This window comes from Rattus norvegicus, chromosome 17, assembly GCF_021556685.1.
Source record: "Rattus norvegicus strain SHRSP/BbbUtx chromosome 17, alternate assembly SHRSP_T2T, whole genome shotgun sequence".
Lineage (NCBI taxonomy): Eukaryota > Metazoa > Chordata > Mammalia > Rodentia > Muridae > Rattus > Rattus norvegicus.
The window spans coordinates 41,238,495-41,259,346 of record NC_141550.1 but is presented as its reverse complement, the minus strand read 5'-3'; the positions used below and the strand labels follow the sequence as shown (position 1 = coordinate 41,259,346).

General features: G+C 42.0%; 1 protein-coding gene across 9 annotated transcripts in view; it reads right to left on the bottom strand.

Annotated features, from left to right (window-relative positions):
- Scgn (secretagogin, EF-hand calcium binding protein) overlaps positions 1–20,852 on the bottom strand; it is a 42,134-nt gene that overhangs the window by 13,560 nt on the left and 7,722 nt on the right. For 5 of the 9 annotated variants that reach the window (XM_087590638.1, XM_087590637.1, XM_087590640.1 and 2 more), the window contains 5 exon segments: positions 18,986–19,078; positions 15,947–16,036; positions 12,663–12,719; positions 11,854–11,931; positions 336–391 (listed from right to left, as the gene is read on the bottom strand). In XM_087590638.1, the coding sequence (XP_087446764.1) occupies positions 336–391; positions 11,854–11,931; positions 12,663–12,719; positions 15,947–16,036; positions 18,986–19,078 (374 nt within the window). 9 annotated transcript variants of the gene reach the window in all.

The window sequence follows — 20,852 nt, the reverse complement described above, 5'->3', positions numbered from 1 at the left end:
GTGGGACTGAGTTCCTGTCCTCTGAGGGCAAAATCGACCAATGACCCATCCATGAATTCTTAGTATATATAATATAATATAATATAATATAATATAATATAATATAATATAATAACATATGCATGGTGTATTTAAGCAGGATGGAGATTTGGGTATCTTCACAAAGGAATCTGTTACCCAGAGTGGTTCAAAAGCACCACAGTTGGTTTAGTAAGATGAACCTGGTTTCTTAGACTCCAGGGAAGAGTGGCTCTCAAATTTCAAGGATGTGTGTATCCTACCATCAGACCCAGGAACAGGAACTTCGGAGTTCGACACTTTTCTGCACCACTCACCTTGCCAAGTCATTAAGATCCAAACGACCATCTTTATTTCTGTCAAAGATCTTCATCTAAAAGGCAGAAAGGAACATGGATGTGACAAATGCTTGGAACAGAAGTTCTTTTTTATTTTTTATTTTTTATTTCTTTGTTTTTCAAGACCAGGTTCTTCTGTGTCACCTTGGCTGTCCTGAAACTCACTCTGTAGGTCAGACTGGCCTCAAACTCACAGAGATCCACCTGTCTTTGCTTTCCAAGAGCTGAGATTAACGGTGAGCACTACCACCACTTATGATCTTGAAAGCCCTTAAAACACCTCTGTCTAAACCATCTGAGTTGAGGGACCCATCTACATTAGGCGAAATGAGTGCTTGCTACCAAGGGCCTGGCAGCTCAGCTTCTGGCTGGGGTAGGTCACAGTGATCACTCCTCTGTGTTGTCAATACAGGTACAAGTCTTGTTCCTGTTGTAGAAGATCCAAGGCTAGCTGGAGGCTCCACCCTCACGGCAGCTAATTCAGGGCAACATCCCTGGTGCCTGGGTGTCATGGCAGAAAGAAAGGTGGAAGCTCACTTACAGGTTAAAATTTCATCATTCCAAAGCAAGCTACTGACCACATCTATCTCCAAAGGAGTAGCATGGTCAGTCCCACCATGTGCTTGGAAGAAAAGGTGTAGTTTTGGTGGAAGACAGAAATAACACCTTCATTTCTAGTAGGTAAAAGAAGATTCTGCACAATGTGACAGCTTAAAATCCAGTGTTTCACTTTTAAATATCTTATATTCATCTCTGGCATCTCAGCAACCAAGCCTTGGGTGCAGGACTCTTATAGATGATGTCTCACTGAGCAGAGCAGAGGGCAAGAGACACCTAGCATTGTCCAAAGAACCTATATGCACTATTAGCCTATACATGACTTTAGATGAGATGGGAAAACTCTGTGTTCTAAGCTCAGAGCAGAAGACCTACAGTTAGGTAATACAGAGAGGACACACTCCTTTTTATGTCTGAGCTGGAATGTGACTTCACACTCCAGAGCTCAAGAGTATCTGTGGACACATCAGGTGAGGAGACTGCACAGGCAAAAGAGGTACGAGCACATGTAAAAATACATTTGTTTTGTTTTACATTCTTTCTCCTTCTCCAAATTCAGTTTGGTCTTTTTTGGAATTTGAAATTAGTTTGAAAGCCTATTCTCTCCAAAGTTTGTCATCAAAAATTGCCCATTATAGAACTTACTAAAACAGAGATGAACCTGTTATAGTATGCCTAGAATCCCAGCACTTGGAGGCTGAGGCAGGAGGATTGGTCCAAGTTCAAGGCCAACCTGGTATACATAGACCCAGTTTTAAAAAGCAAAACCAGAGAAGTGGCAGATGGTACAATTGATTCTTGGGACTGCTCAAATGTTCTATCATATTCTTTAAATGTAACTACTATATCTAGTCAGATAATGACACAGGTTTTGAGGGTAGCCTGTACCTCATCCTTTATGATGTCATCATTGCAGGGGGTTCTGTTGTAATGGAAAACAAGATTAAATTGAGACCTAAGCAAGTAGTAACCTCATCTAGAAAGACATGGGACTGACTCTTGCTGAGCAAATTCAAAAGGGAAACTTTCTAGACTGGGAGGTGCTTGAGGGAGAACTGGAGAGTCTGGTCAGTTAGACCTCTGCCTTATGTGAACACTGGCTTCGAAGTTTACTTCAAGTCAGAGTTGGAGAGCTCAAGTGGCAAGGTGTCGGTCAATATAAGTACCAAGACCTGAATTTGCGCCTCCCCCCCAGCACCCATATCAAAGCGAGGCTGGGGGTTACATCTGTAACCCTGGTGCCCATCCAGGCATGGGAAGCAGCAGACATGGGAGATAACCTTAAGAACTGGACTGCCAGCTAGCCGGGCATGTATAGCATGTATGGACAACAAAGAGGCCTTGTCTCCCACAGGGTGGAAGGTGAGGGCCTGACACTGGAAGCTATCCTATTACCTCCATATGTGTACCATAGCATGGGAGGCCATGCAGTTACATACCAGCAAGCTTGCACATGCACACACAAGCACATACACAAACATACCACATACACAAGAGATTTAAAACACACAGACGCTCTCAGAGACTTGACTTCTAGGTGATTGTAAGTTGACAGTGATGAACCATTTCACAATAACGGTCACCCTTAGGGAGGAGGCAGCTTTTGAACAAAGTTTGAGATGCAGTGAAAGTCATATGCATTTCTGGATTAAGGGTACTGTGCACATAGAAGGCATGCAAGCCATGGCACAATACTTAGCTGGTGAACCTACTGGAAAGTGGACTTGGCAGAAGTATGGAAAGACCTGAGTTATGTTACATAGCAACATCCTCTGAGATTAAACCTTCCATCCTGGAAGGGAGCTCCTTAAGACTCAGGATGTTCTAAAAGAAGGTAAAACATTCCATTTTGCAGGAAGCCCCTTAAAACTCAGGAAGTAACAACTCAATAGTTTCAGAAAGTCCCTGAAATTGACTAGATTTTCTAGACCCATCAAGTTTATATAAGCAGTAGGAGTGCTGAGAAGCACTCTGAGACCAGCAGAGCCAGTTAGAGACTCTTAGAGCAGCCAAGCTGCCTGGAAGAAGCAGAGACCAATGAAGCTACAGGGGAAACAGTCTTAAAGAACTCGAGGAAGGTGACTTTTGTGAGTCACAGCCAATGTTGGAGTGGGCTTCTCAGTGATGTAACTGTCTTTGAGTCATCCCTCTACCTTTACAGCAGCCCCTCACCTATACTCTGTTCACATTAAAACTCATTAGTTCACTTTGGCCTGCTGTAGCTTTCATTTTTGGAATGAGTAGAGAGATGTGTTTTCTCTCCTCAGGAAAAGTCTATCACGTGATAGAAGTGTATAAAAGGAGATAAATTGAGACAAATGGCAGCTTGGTAAGTAAGCAGGTAGTAACACTTTGTCATTTTCTCTGAAAGACAGTAGTCTTTGAAGGGTTTAACCTCAGCTGTGATCTGGCTACAATGTAACAGGATCACAGACTGCTGTGTTCAACAGAGAGCATAGAAGGTAAGAGTGGAGGTAATGAAACCTCTCCAGTTACCCATCCTTGTGGCTTAGAACCTGGTGGGAATGGCCAGATTCATGATGTAATTTTAATATAGCTGCTATGTTGTGAGTCACCCCTAAAAGAATACATGCTGGAAGCTTAGTCTCTAGGAGGCAATGATGAGGTAGGAAAATTTAACTTCATCTCCCGATAGCTAGTATTGAGTGGTGGAAAGTTTAAGAGGTGAGACCCAGGGGGAGGTGGTCAGCTCATTTAGAGGTGTAGGTCTAGTGTGACTTGATTCCAAGAAGAATCACTTGTTATGAGCTGACTAAGCACGGCCTTGAAATGTCTGTCAGCTTCTGGTTTCACTCTGCTATGGCTCACATACACTTCTGCCATCAGGATGCACCTACTGTGACTTCCTCACCAGAAGCCTCCCTAACTGACAGCTACATAAACCTCTTTTCTTTACATATTACTGTGCTTCTAATATTTAGTGACATGTGGCAGTCAATAGGATTGGCTAATTAGAGTGTCAGAGAAGGCATCAAGACTGATTGCTTTGACACATCAATCAAAATGAAGGAAGCCACCCTTACAGCCGACTATGTGAGACAAAGTCAGAATGTCAGCTTTGGACCAGCTATGTTTGAGATGTTGGGTATGAAAGGAGAGACGCATCCTCATTCGAGAAGCTCAAAAGAAAGATTGAGTCAGAGACATAAACTAAGGCTTTCTTTTAATACTGGCTGACATCATCAGCATGTAGAAAGTAGACATAGAAAGAGAAAATATCCCACAAATGAATCCAGACAGGCCTCGGACTGGACCGACTTCATACCAGTCATAAGACCAGCTTAGTCAAATAGAAGTTTCTCTGTCAAAGTGTCAGAACTTCATTTGTTGTTTTGTAATAGTAACTCTCAGAGTCATTAGCTTGCACTTAGCGAAATAAAGTACCACCTAATGATATCCTATCTCGTTACACAGTCTCTCCTCCTGCCTGGAGCTGGTAGCATCCTTTCCTCCCTTCCTCCTTCAGAACACTAATTAGGATTGGGACAGGATGTGCTGTGCATGTCTGAGCCTATCTTTTCTGACTGGCTGTTCACCCTCGGCTCATGTGTTAGCGATGCTTCACACAGCTGTCAAATGCAGCTATCCTCATTAGGGTCAATTTGAATTCATCTGGTAGGTTACAGCTCTTAAGTAAAACATTTCATGCTAAACCTCCAAAGAAAATCTTCAGTGCAGCTTTGCAATGATTGTGTTCATTGCTCAATAAGAAGTCATTAAAGCAGCAGAAATGTGATTCACTCACGGGACTCTCTCAGCCCTCAGTAGGTAGACAGCTTCCTAAACTTAGGACTAGGTAACATTAGCAATGAAGAATGGGCAGAAAGTTTAGACTCAACTCCTCTTACTGGTTGATGCTTTGTGCTGGTGACAGTCACAGTGGGGGTGACAGAAATAACCAGAGAGCTTGTGGTCCTTTCTTCTGCCTCTCCAGATTTCTCCTGAAGAAGGTTCGAAGGCTGAGGCAGGGACTACTATATCTTTCTTCTCAACTTCTCCCCAAACATTTGTCAGGGACAGAACTCACATGTTTTTGTGAACTGATTTACCAGGTCAAATTTAACCACAGGGGAAACATTCCTCAGAGTGATATCCCTCAGGGGAAAGGGGCTCTTCTGAGACATTTTGAGGTCTGTATAATCACCGAGGAAAAGGGGACTTTAACACCATGGCCCTGAAACACTTTTTGCCATTCCTAAGGTTCTTGCCATTCAACAGAATGATAAATATTGGAAGAGACCAGAATGCTCAGATGAGTGTGACCTCGAGGGCCCTTTAATGCTTGGGGGCTGGTACAAACAAGGATTATCTGAAGGCAAGCATGACTCCCGTGAAGAAACTAAGTAATTCATTTGTTGGAAGGTGGGCATAGGGGACAAAGTAAGTTAAGAATGATGTCACAGGACCTTCTGTTGTGGGTGGATTCCATATGTCCTATATAGTTCCTATATCAATACTATACCTCCCTTTCTCTTTCCCCTTAACATCCCATATGCCTCCCATAGGATTATATCTCTGTCAATATTGCTCCCTGTCCATTGCAATTTGACTATGGGCATTACACGCACATAGTCCAAAGGGAAGACCACAGACTTAATTTAAGGAAACAAACAGTATGATATGAATCCTGGTCCACCAGGACATGTTCTTAGCCCTCTCTTTCTAGTCAGCCCTGCCCTAGGGAGTCATCATGATTCATAACCAGTGCTCAGGTTGCTTGAGAATTTTTCTGAAGTAAAGAACCGCACTTCCTGGTTGCTGCCGCTGCAGAGAGCCCCTGGGCAGCACCTCACGAGCGAACCTGAGCCTCGGGACCACAGGTAAGACCAAATTTTCTGCTGCAAGAAAGCTGCCTGGTGAGCTTGGGACACACGGAAGCAGAATTTCTCTAGGACCGGGCACGTTCTGTGTTTACCGGAAGTCCCACACCCGAGGATCCCGGCCCGCAGCAGCTCTCTGCTCCCAGACCCGGTGAGAGAGAGACCCAACCGCCTGGTCAGGTGGGCACTCCTGAGGCTGCAGAGCGGAAGAGACCACCAACACTGCTCACCCCTGCCCACATCCCTGGCCCAAGAGGAAACTGTATAAGGCCTCTGGGCTCCCGTGGGGGAGGGCCCAGGAGCGGCAGGACCCCTGCCTGAGACACCGCAGGAACCCGAAAGAAACAGACCGGATAAACAGTTCTCTGCACCCAAATCCCGTGGGAGGGAGAGCTAAACCTTCAGAGAGGCAGACAAGCCTGGGAAACTAGAAGAGACTGCTCCCTGCACACACATCTCGGACGTCAGAGGAAAAAGCCAAAGACCATCTGGAACCCTGGTGCACTGAAGCTCCCAGAAGGGGCGGCACAGGTCTTCCTGGTTGCTGCCGCTGCAGAGAGCCCCTGGGCAGCACCCCACGAGCGAACTTGAGCCTCAGGACCACAGGTAAGACCAAATTTTCTGCTGCAAGAAAGCTGCCTGGTGAACTCAAGACACAGGCCCACAGGAACAGCTGAAGACCTGTAGAGAGGAAAAACTACACGCCCGAAAGCAGAACACTCTGTCCCCATAACTGACTGAAAGAGAGGAAAACAGGTCTACAGCACTCCTGACACACAGGCTTATAGGACAGTCTAGCCACTGTCAGAAATAGCAGAACAAAGTAACACTAGAGATAATCTGATGGCGAGAGGCAAGCGCAGGAACCCAAGCAACAGAAACCAAGACTACATGGCACCATCGGAGCCCAATTCTCCCATCAAAACAAACATGGAATATCCAAACACACCAGAAAAGCAAGATCTAGTTTCAAAATCATTTTTGATCATGATGCTGGAGGACTTCAAGAAAGACATGAAGAACTCCCTTAGAGAACAAGTAGAAGCCTACAGAGAGGAATCGCAAAAACGCCTGAAAGAATCGCAAAAATCCCTGAAAGAATTCCAGGAAAACATAAATAAACAAGTAGAAGCCCATAGAGAGGAGACACAAAAATCCCTGAAAGAATTCCAGGAAAACACAATCAAACAGTTGAAGGAATTAAAAATGGAAATAGAAGCAATCAAGAAAGAACACATGGAAACAACCCTGGATATAGAAAACCTAAAGAAGAGACAAGGAGCTGTAGATACAAGCTTCACCAACAGAATACAAGAGATGGAAGAGAGAATCTCAGGAGCAGAAGATTCCATAGAAATCATTGACTCAACTGTCAAAGATAATGTAAAGCAGAAAAAGCTACTGGTCCAAAACATACAGGAAATCCAGGACTCAATGAGAAGATCAAACCTAAGGATAATAGGTATAGAAGAGAGTGAAGACTCCCAGCTCAAAGGACCAGTAAATATCTTCAACAAAATCATAGAAGAAAACTTCCCTAACCTAAAAAAAGAGATACCCATAGACATACAAGAAGCCTACAGAACTCCAAATAGATTGGACCAGAAAAGAAACACCTCCCGTCACATAATTGTCAAAACACCAAACGCACAAAATAAAGAAAGAATATTAAAAGCAGTAAGGGAAAAAGGTCAAGTAACATATAAAGGGAGACCTATCAGAATCACACCAGACTTCTCGCCAGAAACTATGAAGGCCAGAAGATCCTGGACTGATGTCATACAGACCCTAAGAGAACACAAATGCCAGCCCAGGTTACTGTATCCAGCAAAACTCTCAATTAACATTGATGGAGAAACCAAGATATTCCATGACAAAAGCAAATTTACACAATATCTTTCTACAAATCCAACACTACAAAGGATAATAAATGGTAAAGCCCAACATAAGGAGGCAAGCTATACCCTAGAAGAAGAAAGAAACTAATCGTCTTGGCAACAAAACAAAGAGAATGAAAGCACACAAACATAACCTCACATCCAAATATGAATATAAAGGGAAGCAATAATCACTATTCCTTAATATTTCTCAATATCAATGGCCTCAACTCCCCAATAAAAAGACATAGATTAACAAACTGGATACGCAACGAGGACCCTGCATTCTGCTGCCTACAGGAAACACACCTCAGAGACAAAGACAGACACTACCTCAGAGTGAAAGGCTGGAAAACAACTTTCCAAGCAAATGGTCAGAAGAAGCAAGCTGGAGTAGCCATTCTAATATCAAATAAAATCAATTTCCAACTAAAAGTCATCAAAAAAGATAAGGAAGGACACTTCATATTCATCAAAGGAAAAATCCACCAAGATGAACTCTCAATCCTAAATATCTATGCCCCAAATACAAGGGCACCTACATACGTAAAAGAAACCTTACTAAAGCTCAAAACACACATTGCACCTCACATAATAATAGTGGGAGATTTCAACACCCCACTCTCATCAATGGACAGATCATGGAAACAGAAATTAAACAGTGATGTCGACAGACTAAGAGAAGTCATGAGCCAAATGGACTTAACGGATATTTATAGAACATTCTATCCTAAAGCAAAAGGATATACCTTCTTCTCAGCTCCTCATGGTACTTTCTCCAAAATTGACCATATAATTGGTCAAAAAACGGGCCTCAACAGGTACAGAAAGATAGAAATAATCCCATGTGTGCTATCGGACCACCACGGCCTAAAACTGGTCTTCAATAACAATAAGGGAAGAATGCCCACATATACGTGGAAATTGAACAATGCTCTACTCAATGATAACCTGGTCAAGGAAGAAATAAAGAAAGAAATTAAAAACTTTTTAGAATTTAATGAAAATGAAGATACAACATACCCAAACTTATGGGACACAATGAAAGCTGTGCTAAGAGGAAAACTCATAGCGCTGAGTGCCTGCAGAAAGAAACAGGAAAAAAAAAAAAAAGAACCGCAGAAAAAGCCATAAGTAGTGAGTTTTGGCTCTGCCAGATTCCATGTCTACTGGCCCTGGAACATTAAGTTTAAGGGAAAGGAAAAGCATAGGACCATGCTTAATAAAGCATCTCCCATGTGAATTATGCAGGGTCATGAGGAGCACAAGCAAGGGATATAGGAGGATCCCCAAGAGAATCATTGCTTACTCTATCTTGGTTCAGTCATAGCTGGTTCTTAGGTGACAACTGAAAATTCAGTTCAGTTTATAGTAAGTAGCCTGAGGAGTGCCAGACTCCTGTAAGGGCAGGGACTTGGAGATAAGAAGTAGGCCATAAGGATATGATATGTAGGTTTAATTGTCAACTTGATGCAACCTCAAATTGACTGGGGAGAGTCACAGTGAGGAATTATCTATATTTGGGCTGGCCTGGGATATGTCCATGAGGTATTAAGTTAATTGATGTGGAAAGACACAGACCACCATGGGTGGTACCATTCCTTAGGCAGGAGTCCATAGCCTATATGAGAGTTGAAAAAGCAAGCTAAGCAAAAATAAGCAAGTGAGCTTAGAAGCATAGTCATTTCTCTCTGCCCTTGATAGTGGATGTGATACGATGTGACCAGCATTTTAGAGTTCCTGTCTTGATTGTCCCACAATGATGTATTATAAGCTGAGATAAGTCCCTTTCTCCACTAATTTTCTTTTTGTTAAAATATTTTATCACTGCAACATAAATGAGACTAGGACACCCTCAATTCTCTACCATGCTAGCATATCCATCTCTACATTTCCTCTCATTTTCTGTCATGCGAAATAAGTTATTACTTATTGTATGCACTGCTGAATCCCCAGTGATTAGACTCATGCCTGGAGCACAGTAAGCACTTAACAATATCTGTGAGATGACATAAGTAAATGAGTATGGTGTTAAAGTGCTGGCATGCACAACAGGCCAGAGATTGGTTCTCGTTACGAAAGGAGGTTGTGAGTATTTCCTAGGGAAAGATAGCATCTATCTGAACCTTGAAGGATGCACAAGAACCAGAGGAAGAAAATTAGGAAAAAATCGCTGCATTATATTAGGAAGCAGAACATGGAGATCAGAACTGGTAGCTGGAGGTGGGAAGAACCTTCTGCTCAGCTTCAAGCTGGAAGAAATTCTGGAAAGCTACTAGAGATTTAAATGTAAATATATTCCTCGTGTAGTTCATGTTTTACAAATTAATTCAATTGAGATAACAGACAGGCTGACATTCTGTTCAACTGATGTTTAAAATATGCTCAAGGCCTTCTAGTCTGACCCCCGGAAAGATGCCAATGAATTCCCTTCCATGTTTATTCCACAACAGAGCTTCACCAGAGCTTAGGTCAGAAGGGTCTCTAAGGCTCTTGAACAAAGACAGCTGCTTCCTGCTCCTGGGAGATCCCTGCTCTTCATTCAATGCTAAGCTCATGTCTGCTCGGGATTCCCCAAAACATCCTGCATTCAGTTAGAACAAATAGCATTGTAAGAAGCCAAAATGCTTCCTTGACATCCTGTCCTGGGATTTGGTTCTCTCTTGGACATTATCTTTTCCTACTTAGAAGTCATCATGGTCAAAACAGTTTTCATATTTCCCTGGGAAGACTAGTTCCAGAGCCAGCACTCAGAGTGGCCGGAGTCCAGAGTGAGATTCTTCCAGGGCTGACATCCAGGAAGTATAGCTTTATGGTGCCTTTGGCTATGAAACAGCTTTTCTTGGTTAGCTAATCTTTAAAATGAGTTTCAGTATTTGAGCACCCCAATTAAAATCCTGTACATAGGGCTGGGGAGATAGATCAGTGGGCTAAGAGCTTCTGCAAACATAGGAACTGAGTTTAATTCCAAGAGCACAGTTTAAAGTACAGTTTAAAGTAGCCTGAGTGTAGTCCCAGCACTGGGAAAACAATCTTGAGGATCCCTGGGGATCACTTGTCAACCAACTTAGCCAGCTAACCAATAAACCTGAGGTCAGTGAGACACCTCTAATTTTTATGACACCCAGGACTGACCTGATGCCTTCACATGCATACTTCCAACACACACACATACACACACACACACACACACACACACACACCACAAGTCTGTGTGTGCCTAATAGCCCACATTTTAACAAAAACCTACATATTGTTCTCAGTTAGATACACTCCAACTCCTCATAAACTCTGCTCAAGAATTCTTTGTATCTAAATGTAACACAGAGACATTGTTGTTTTTAAACAGTGATGTGAATACAGTACTCATGAAATTCTAAAACACATTAAATTAAAAATATAAAATAAATGGGACGGTCCCACAGTGCACAACTAAGACTATGCCTGTAAGTCACTTGCTTACTGATTAAGAAATCAGATATCGTGAGAATAAAATAGTCCTAGAGATGGGCAGAGGTTGGCACAGTAACCGGGGCAATTCAACACAAGCTATAGAGAGCTCTGTGTGAACACTGGAGCAGAGTGGTGAGGGGCCCACGAAACACAACTTTTCCTGTCTAATCATTTTCAAGGATCTCGACACTGAAATCATCTCACAGTGATTTAAATCAAAAATACCATAAGAAGAGTGTAAGATAATGACATGAACTGCAATGAGCCAGCCATTCTCGGGCACGTGTTCTCCATGGAAAGCAAAGTGCTTCACAGCCATCAGCTCCCTTTGCCTGGCACTACCTAGGCACTAGTTTTAGCCACAGGAAGCATGCACACCCCCATCTGAGTTTCCTCTGCTCTGGGACCAGGAGCTCAATGAGTAGAATCACCATCGTTGTGAGAAACCATATCTATCTGTTGGGTCCCAATGGTACAAGTCCATGGTTACTTCTTTCTGTGTAACTCTAATGACCAGTGAGTTTGCTAGCAAGGTGTTTAATAAAAACCTAGTATTTCCTGGATGTTCCTGGTCTCTTCAAAGGCAGCTAAACAGCCCTCTTTCTCAAATGTATGCATCTCTTTCCAAGGAAGAAGCTACAACAGCTCAGTTTTAGCCACTGTTACAGAGACAGGCTCTTCCCATGCAGCTGTCTATCAGCAAACATCTCCTGGGGGAACGAGGAGGCACAGGTAGGCTCCCAACAGAGCCCACAGTCATTCACTCACCATGGTGCTAGTATACTCTTCCAGCTCAGCCTCGGAAATGACCTTTTTGTGGTGGAGGAAAAGATCTCGGAGAAAGTTCTGTGCCACCAAGAGAAAAGTGACATTGAATACAGTGAGCAAATAAAATATAAACTTGTTCAAGGTCTTTTCTATAGGGATGGGGATTGTAACTTGTCTCATGGAGGAAACAAAATGTTAAATAAGCATTAAGAATTAGAGTGGAGAGTTGACACTGAAAGATGCTCTTGGAAGCCAGAGTGGAACTCCAAACACAAAACATATCCTAAAAGCTTCATTCACCTCTCTCCCAAAGACAGCTGCATGATTAGCATTTCCCTAACCCTTGTTATTTATTTATTATTGTACTGTGCTGTGTGCGCAAGTGTATGTGCATATGTGTGTGAATGCATGCATGTACATGCACATGACATGTAGGATGTGCAACAATACATGGAAGTCAGAGGACAACTTCATGGTTGTTTCTTTCCTTCTACCTCATTTATGTGGTTCCAAGGATTGAGCTCAGGACATTAGACTTATGTCATTATGGGCTGAGGCACCTTGTCAGCTCATTTTTTAAATCTTTTCAGTGATTCACTTTCTCCTGTTAAGGAGGAATTTGTTTTTTAAGAAACAAGTTCAAAGTCACATGTCTTGGGTCCACAGAAATACATACATACATATATACATGCGCACACTACACACATATATATCACATATGTACATATATGTATGTGTGCATACATGTATATATTCTAAAGATGACCAAACCAGTCCGTTGCCCAGTGTTACTTCCCACCAACACTCACAGAAAGCTCAGCAGCTGATATGAAGCCACTGCTGTCCGCATCATACTTGCGCCAAATCTGAAACACAAAAGACATTCATCTCAAGTCTTAGCTGCCTGACTACTTGTTATCTGACAAAGAAGTAGCCTAATGGAGGGCTTATTTCAACTCATGGTTCAAGAGAACACAGTTCATCACGGTGGTGGAGAATGTTTGGCTATATGAGTTCAAAGCAGCCGGTCACATTGCGTCCACAGTCAGGAAGCAGAAAATAGATAACAGGTAGGGACAGGTTTATTTCCAACAGTCAGGCTCTACTTCCTCAACAATGTCATCAACAGGGACCAAGTGTTCAAACATATAACTCCAGGAAGGATTTCCTATTTTCAAAGCATAACACTGAACATCCTCGGGTATTTCAGCAGGGACTTATACTGGATTCCTGTGATCCAGCATCTGAAGATGGTCCTTATTCAGATGCAAATAAACATTTTCTGTGAAATTCAAGACTGACTGTGGTGACAGCAATTGTTTGGGTAGAACTCAACAGAGATGCAGAACCACTCAAGTGGACCCAGCCTCTACTAGAAAACTCAAAATAGAATCCTGAGAGACTTCTATTGAGGACAGTATAGAACGCAGAACTATCTTCTCTGCATTAAAAAAAAAATCTCAACATGCAAGATACTATGTAAATAAATACTGCTTTAGGTACAGAGCTCAGCTATCAAGAACATGAGAGAAGTTCTAAGAGAGCCCACATGACAAAGAAACAAATAAAATGTGTTCTAGGTACTCTGCTGAGCTCAGACCACACAAGTCGGCTCACTCAGAGACCTGCACTCCTGGGAGACAAATCTGATACAACACTAAGTGAAAAAAAAATGTGTTTGTTACCTATTTACCACTACAACTCTTGGTAAGACTGATATCTTGGTGAATTGATGAACTTGAGGTGCAGGTTGGGGAATACAGATACTAAGAGAATAAGAACATGACAAGGTTGCTCATGTCACCCTAGCACCGCCCTAAGTAAGTCGGGCTACACAGCATGACCCTGCCAAAATGAAAACAAAACAAGCAATTGGCCCTGATGGTGCATGCTTAAAATCTCAGAACTTTGGAGAATGAGGCAGGGGAACTACAAGTTCAAGGACAGTGTGGGCTACATAGAGATTCTGTGTCAGAAAAACTTAAAACAATGACCAAGAAAACACACACCCAATGGAAAGTTTTCTAAGGACTCTTGGCTATGTGGCCTTGACTCCGAATAGAGGGGATAAACCGCCACTGATAGTTCACAGAGGCAAGCCATTCCTCTTGACGGTTGAGGCAAGCGCTGATGTGACTGCATACTGAACCGGAAGACAACAACTGACCACCTGTGAGTGGCTCTAGTGCTGATACTTTGACCATGTCTGACTATTCCATGGAGCCACACGGTGAAAAGCATTATGAAGGTTTGGGTGGTTTGATTTTGTTTTTGAGTTTTAGTAGACAAAATTATTCCATCATAGTCAGGGTGTCTGTTATCAAACATGATTATTAATCTTTATTGCCAACTTTAGTAGTTTAGAATCACCTAGGAGATACTCTTGTCCTGTATCTGAGAGTCACTCCAGACAGGTTTAACTGGGAAGGGAAGGAATACCATGAGTGTGTGCAGGAATATCTCACAGATGGGGGTCCTAACTAAATAAAAGGACAAGAGCCAGCTGAGCATTTATCCATCTTTCTCTACCTCCTGGTTAGGTCTCTACCTACAGACCCATGTGACCAGCTGCCTCCACCCTGCCACCATGCCTTTCCTCACTATGATGGACTGTACGGTCCAACTGTAAGCCAAAACAAACCCTTCCTTAACCTGATTTAGCTGGACATTTTGTCTTTTTTTTTGTTGGAGATTTAGCATCAGGAGACTAACAAATACATCAACTGCCAGGGTCTCAGTTTCTACACACAATCAGATTGTAGAACCTGCAGAGGTAATGGGAGACACTGGTCCTGGGATACTACTAGTTAATGAGAGAACTAATCAGAAATGTCACTTCTCTTGGTCTATGTAATTTATGATTGATTATTATTAGCCAGACTTACAAAATCTTTGTACTAAATATGATCCACAGTCTAAATTTTAAATGTAAGTATACCTTAATGGTGAAAATAATTTTAAAATTATTTCAAGTAATATTAAAAAACACAGATCTTTACAGTGCTTGTCTCCAAGCTGTCTCCATTTAATGATGTTATAATATTGTTGCATCTGAATCACTGGAGGACTGAAGATTTTATGTGAATATTCAGTAAACCCATTTTTAAGAACATAAGATAAAAAGATGTCCAGGCAAGGAGAAAAAGCATATAGCCAACAGACTCATAGAAAAGGTTATAGCCTGTGAAACAGGAAGAACACAAAGAAGGACATTTAAGATACAAAAAGGGGCTATGAGGATGGTTCAGTGGGTGCAGTGCTTACTGTGCTGACCCATTGAATTCAGATCCCTAGCACCTATGTGACAAATCTATATGTGATGCCACAAATTTGTAACCCCAGCACTGAGAGGTGGAGACAGGAAGATTCTGGGGACAGGCCTCATTGCAAAACTAAATAAGTCAACAAATAGAAGAGATGGATGGATGGATAGATGGATGGATGGATGGATGGATGGATGGATGGATGGTTGGATGGATGGATGGATAGATGATAGATAGATAGATAGATAGATAGATAGATAGATAGATAGATGATAGGTAGGTAGAGGTAGGGGGTGAGGTGGACAGCAGTCAAGGGAGATACTCATTGTAATACTAAACATCCTCTGTTGTTATTCTGTAGAGATTTGCTCTTTAGTGATACAGTGTTCAGCAATGGGATTTTTCTCTGATGCTTCTATAAATGAGTCCATAATACGGGGCAATACTCATAAGACACCAAATCATTCAGACAAAAGGAAGAGACTCTTAAAAAGTTAACTCTGGTCCTGACTGAATCTTTGCAGTTACTTTTCATGACAGCATAGGCCTATGAACCTTAGCAGCTATCTGGAGACTTGCTCCCTTCACCCTGTTTTTATACATTCTTCTTACCACTTTTATTGCTTTAAAAAATATAATTATTTTGTCTTTGGATTCCTGGAATATATTTATGGTCCATTCAGCTAAGTTCTCTGAGTTTACTAAGCACATGCTTATGTAGTTTAACAACAGGATAAACAATTGTTCAAAGGATGCTACTCTCCCTTAGGGACCAGACAGAGGAATGGATGGCAGTCCCACCCTCTTTCTTCATGGAGACAAGTACTCACCTGCATAAACTCCACACTGTTATCCAAGGGAGTTTCCAGGCGAAAGAACAAGAGGAAATTTTCGTCCTCAGATAAGAACATACTGGCAAGCTACAGGAAGCAAAGAGGAATAGTCAGGGGCTCTTACCAGTGTCCATTAAGGAGTAAAGCATGCAGTGTACATACCCAGGAGACGTGTTCAGACCTCCCAGGATGGAGAGCTCAGCTTGCAGCTCTAAGCCCCAAATGATTGTTCATTAACTATTGGTTGTTTCAAAAAAGGACCATATTTCCATATAAAACTGTGGATAGCTCATGATAGAAAATAACAGCAGCAATGGTGATAATGATAAATTTGTTTATCATTTAACATGTTGAACACACTTCCCTCTGCACCTCCACCGTTAAATTGATAGTTTATTGATATTAGAAAATAAGTGTTCCTCTAAGGTTCATACACACAGACTCAGTCCTGGTTCATTTTATTCTGTTTTGTTGCTTTTTCAGACAGAGTCTTAAATCTCTGACCAAGAACAGCCTTGCACCTATGGTAATTCTCCTGCCTCGGCTTCCCAAGTGCTGGAATTATAAAAGTAAGCCACCAAACCTGGTAAAATTCAAACAATCCTAACAAGAAGCTATAAATCACACACACACACACACACACACACACACACTGTTATTAGTATTTTTTTAATTACAGTAAATGGTGGAATCTATCTCACAGATAAGCAACGTCAAGCTAACACTGAACCTTCATGTTTTACTGGTTGATGCTATAGATGCACAGTTCTTCAGTGCCGTGTGTGGGAGCAGAAATGACTGCTCTCTGCCGAGATGCCAGAGTGCTGGCTATGGTTTATACTGTTTAACGTGATTTGTGTCTATCTTCTACTACAAAATGCAAGGTGTTGATTCAGCCAGCCACCTCCTATAGAAACTCCAGTTTGGTTGATTTACTTCACATGGTCCATGAACTAATGTAATGTCTTGATCCCTAGTGATCATATACTACTTCAGCACACAGGTAGGTTCTACTGGGATCATTAGAGTGTCTATTGTCTTCTTTCTCAATTGTCCTCATATGTAAAAGTAATTCCCTCTGGGTCTTCTTCAGTGTCACAGAGTGAGCCCAGACGGTACCAGTTACTCATGTGCTTGTGATATAATGTACCCACTGTACTGCCAATCATATCAAAGTGTAGCTCATCCAATTATTTACAGTACAAAAGTCTTGATAATAATTAATATCAATGTGTTTCTGAAAATATATTTACTACAATAGGTTCATCGTTTAGTGTATAATTTTTAATTTTAATTGCAAGGATGATGCACTGTTCCCTTGATGTGAATGAAGCATGAATACCTGAGTTCAAATCTTTGGCACCTATGGAAAAGTCAGGTATAATGGCTCTACGCCTATAGCCCAAGTGTTGAGGGGCAGAGACAGACAGATCCTAGGAGCTTCATGGTGAGTTGCCCTAACCAAGACAGCAAGCTTTGGATTCAGTTGAGACTATTTGAAGGGAATAAAATGGGAAGCAATTAAGGAAGGCACCCAATGTCCTCCTCTGGTTTTCCCATGGGTGTTCATAGGTGCATATTCATATACATATCTATACCATATACACCATACACAGACAGACAGACAGACAGACAGACAGACAGACAGACACACACACACACACACACACACACACACACACACACACCTACTGTAAAGTTATAAGCTGTATTATAGCAGTAGCACCTACCCTTGATATAATCATAGTCAGACTATGGACCAAGTGACTGGTTTATGCCATCTAGGTCTTACAAGCATGTTCTCTGAAGTTATACAACCAAAAATTGCCTAACCTTGAATGTCTCCCAACATATCCTATTGATAAGTATAAGGGATATGTGACTGTAGGTGAAGGTGTTTTCTGAACAGTGAAATGGTTTCTAATGGGAAGAGAAATAATCAGCTGAGATGAGGACTGTGGGAAGCAGGCACTGCATGGTCAAGGCATGGTCATGCGTTAGTAGGTGTTTAATGAAAGGGGTTAAAGTAAAAAATGGTTTTCTGGCATGTGTTTGTTCATTGTATTGTTGGGGATCAGATTCGGGCTCTACACCTGCTAGGCAGGAGCTACACGCTTAGCCTCCATTTTGCTCTTTGTTTATTTTGTTTGGTTGGGCTTTTCGTATGTATTTGTTTGTTTGTTTGTTTGTTTGTTTGTTTGTTTTGAAACAGCCTGGCTGTCCTGGAACTCACTACGTAGGCCAACCTGGTCTCAACTTAAAGATCTGCTTGCTTCTGCCTCCCTAGTGCTGGATTAAAGTCAAACACAACCACACTCAACCTCTGTTTTGTTCTTAATATCTTCAGGGAGAGATTTTCCCACCCTGCCCTAGGAGCTGATAACAAAGTTTAAATTCATGCTCAGTAAATGATTTCTAATTGTCAAGATTCAATTTGTGTGAGATGATATACAGACAAATGTTGGATCAGGACCGCTCCAAGACCAGGTGTCAATGTTGGGTAATCTACTGAAAATGAAAGAATCATACGGCTGTACTCAACGACACACACCTGTGATCCCAGCACTTAAGGTGGAAGAAGAAAGGTCCAGAATTTAATGTCATCCTCAGCTACACATTGTGTTCCAAGCTAGCCTGGGCTAATTGAGATCCAATTTCATAAACAGGTGGGAGGTGGAAAGATTCTTTACTATTAAGTGGATAACAAAAGAAAGATTATTTCAAAAATATTTTCTAATCCAACAACCTTGCAAGAAAAAAAAATCTGATTTCTCAGTTGACTGCAAGATGTTGCTGTCTCTTCTGTTGCTGTCCTTGGTCGTTTTGTTGTTTTGAGGCAAGGTGTCCCTCTATAACCCAAGCTGGCCTAGAACTCACTCAATAGCCCAGGCTGGTTTTGAAGTGGCAACAGTCCTCCTTCTTCAGCACACTAAATGATGGGATGCCAGATATGAGTTAGCATGGCTGGCTTCCATTGTCTTTTAAAAGAAATGGCTCCTCATGAATATAAGACATGGGGTGTAGACATGGAACTACCTCTTTCATCAGTATGCGACCTTCCTTAGAGATGTCATGGCCAACCATTAACTGTTCTTTCATTTTCTGCACATTTTCTTCCATAAGAGTGTCCTGAAACAAACCATAGACAGCTATGTTAAAGCCACCAGGATCCCAAGCATGGGATCCCAAGCATGCAGCTTGATAATTCATTGCTCTGATCATTTCATGATTTTGTGTTTTTCAGAAGACAGATATTTCTTGATCAATCATTCACCTATCAATATCCTCCCTAAGTAAACTGGCTGTTAAAGAAGCTTAGAGACTACAGTGGGTATTAAAAGAACATGTTTAAATATCATTTATTTGGGTGAGAGGAAAGAGTGGTTATAATTAATATATAAGAGTTCTTTCCAAGAATTCTGAGCTTTTCCTTTTTTTTTCTTTTTTTATCTAAAAGGCCCAGCTTTGAGGGCTCCTCAAAGTTAAATAATTAAAAGGGAACACAAAGAGATAAAGCTGATGCTGAGTTACTGAAGGTATCCCAGCTCCCTCCCACGTATAACATTTCTAAACACCTGTTTCTCTTCAGTCATCTTCTCCAAAGAGGTCAAGGTTAGTGCAGGGGATATAACATATATAATTAGCAGTGAAGAAGGTATTGGCTCGCAAGAGCTGAGGTAGAGGTGATCCAAGCATTATCTAATTCTGAGTTCATAGGCATTAGAATTTATGCTAAATTATTTCTCCTTTGCATCGCTCTCAGAAGGCTCCAAGTCCATCATCTATGAATTACCAGGGCCAAAGGGGTGTGACCTGTGGTCTACCATCCATGCTGGTGCTGTGGTAAGGTTGACTTGGCTTCTGAAAGGCCCCCTGGAAACCTCACTCATCTCTATATGTGTGGGGAAATTGCATGTTGGCCTTGGACTTACCTAGATGCTACCCTTTCTCCCTTGCAATTCCTGAGAATAGTAGTGGACAGTGCTGAGAAATCAAGGTCTTCAGATAAAAAAGAAGTTTGGAATTATTCCTATCTCATCCAGAACAGGATGCCCCAAAACAAATTAGCTCATCCCAGATTTGGCCCCCAGTACAAACCCAAGACACACTGATTTCTACTGAATACTACATATTTGTCACACATAATGACATAAGACAGGCCTGGCCTATGCCCTCCATCAGATTGCCAGGGGGCATATTTATCCTGATTTTCCTTCTACTGGACTTCTCTTTGAGAGGTGTCCACAATGATGAGGAGCCGGAGATGGTAGGAAGGGAAACTGCCTAGATGGAGTTCAAAATATAGACGATTGGTAGGAAAATACAAACTGGGGTGGGGGGCGTAACAAACAGATGAGCATAAAGCCAGGCTCTTCCATAAAGAGTAACTCATCAAGTCTTCACAACGGCTATGGGAGGCAGCAAAATGTCCTTGTACCATGCAGGCCTTGGCTTCGCTCCCAATCTCCTGACGTTTTCTTTTTTGAAGGTGTGTGTGTGTGTGTGTGTGTGTGTGTGTGTGTGTGTGTGTGTGTGTGTTGTGTTGGCTGTGATTTGTGTTTCTATTTTTACTTGACTGGCCTATCAGCAATGTCCTTTGTCCTGGGCACTAGTCCCTTCAGCTGGGCTGTTCATGTGGCACTTGTTTCCAATAGTGTAAAACTAGGTTGCAGAACAACACCAACTCCCCTTCTCATCTTGACAAGTGACAAGAGGAATAATCCAATTCATGTTGCTACTCTCAATCAGGTGTATGTTCTTCCAGATCAGTTTTGGTGGTTTAGAAGACTGAAGGAGAAAATGGTCAGGGTGTCTGAGGCACCTTTGTCTTGGGATTCAGAAGACTGCTATTTCCTTGTGCCCACCTCCACGCAGGAAAAAAGGATGGTTTGAGAAGCTGGGC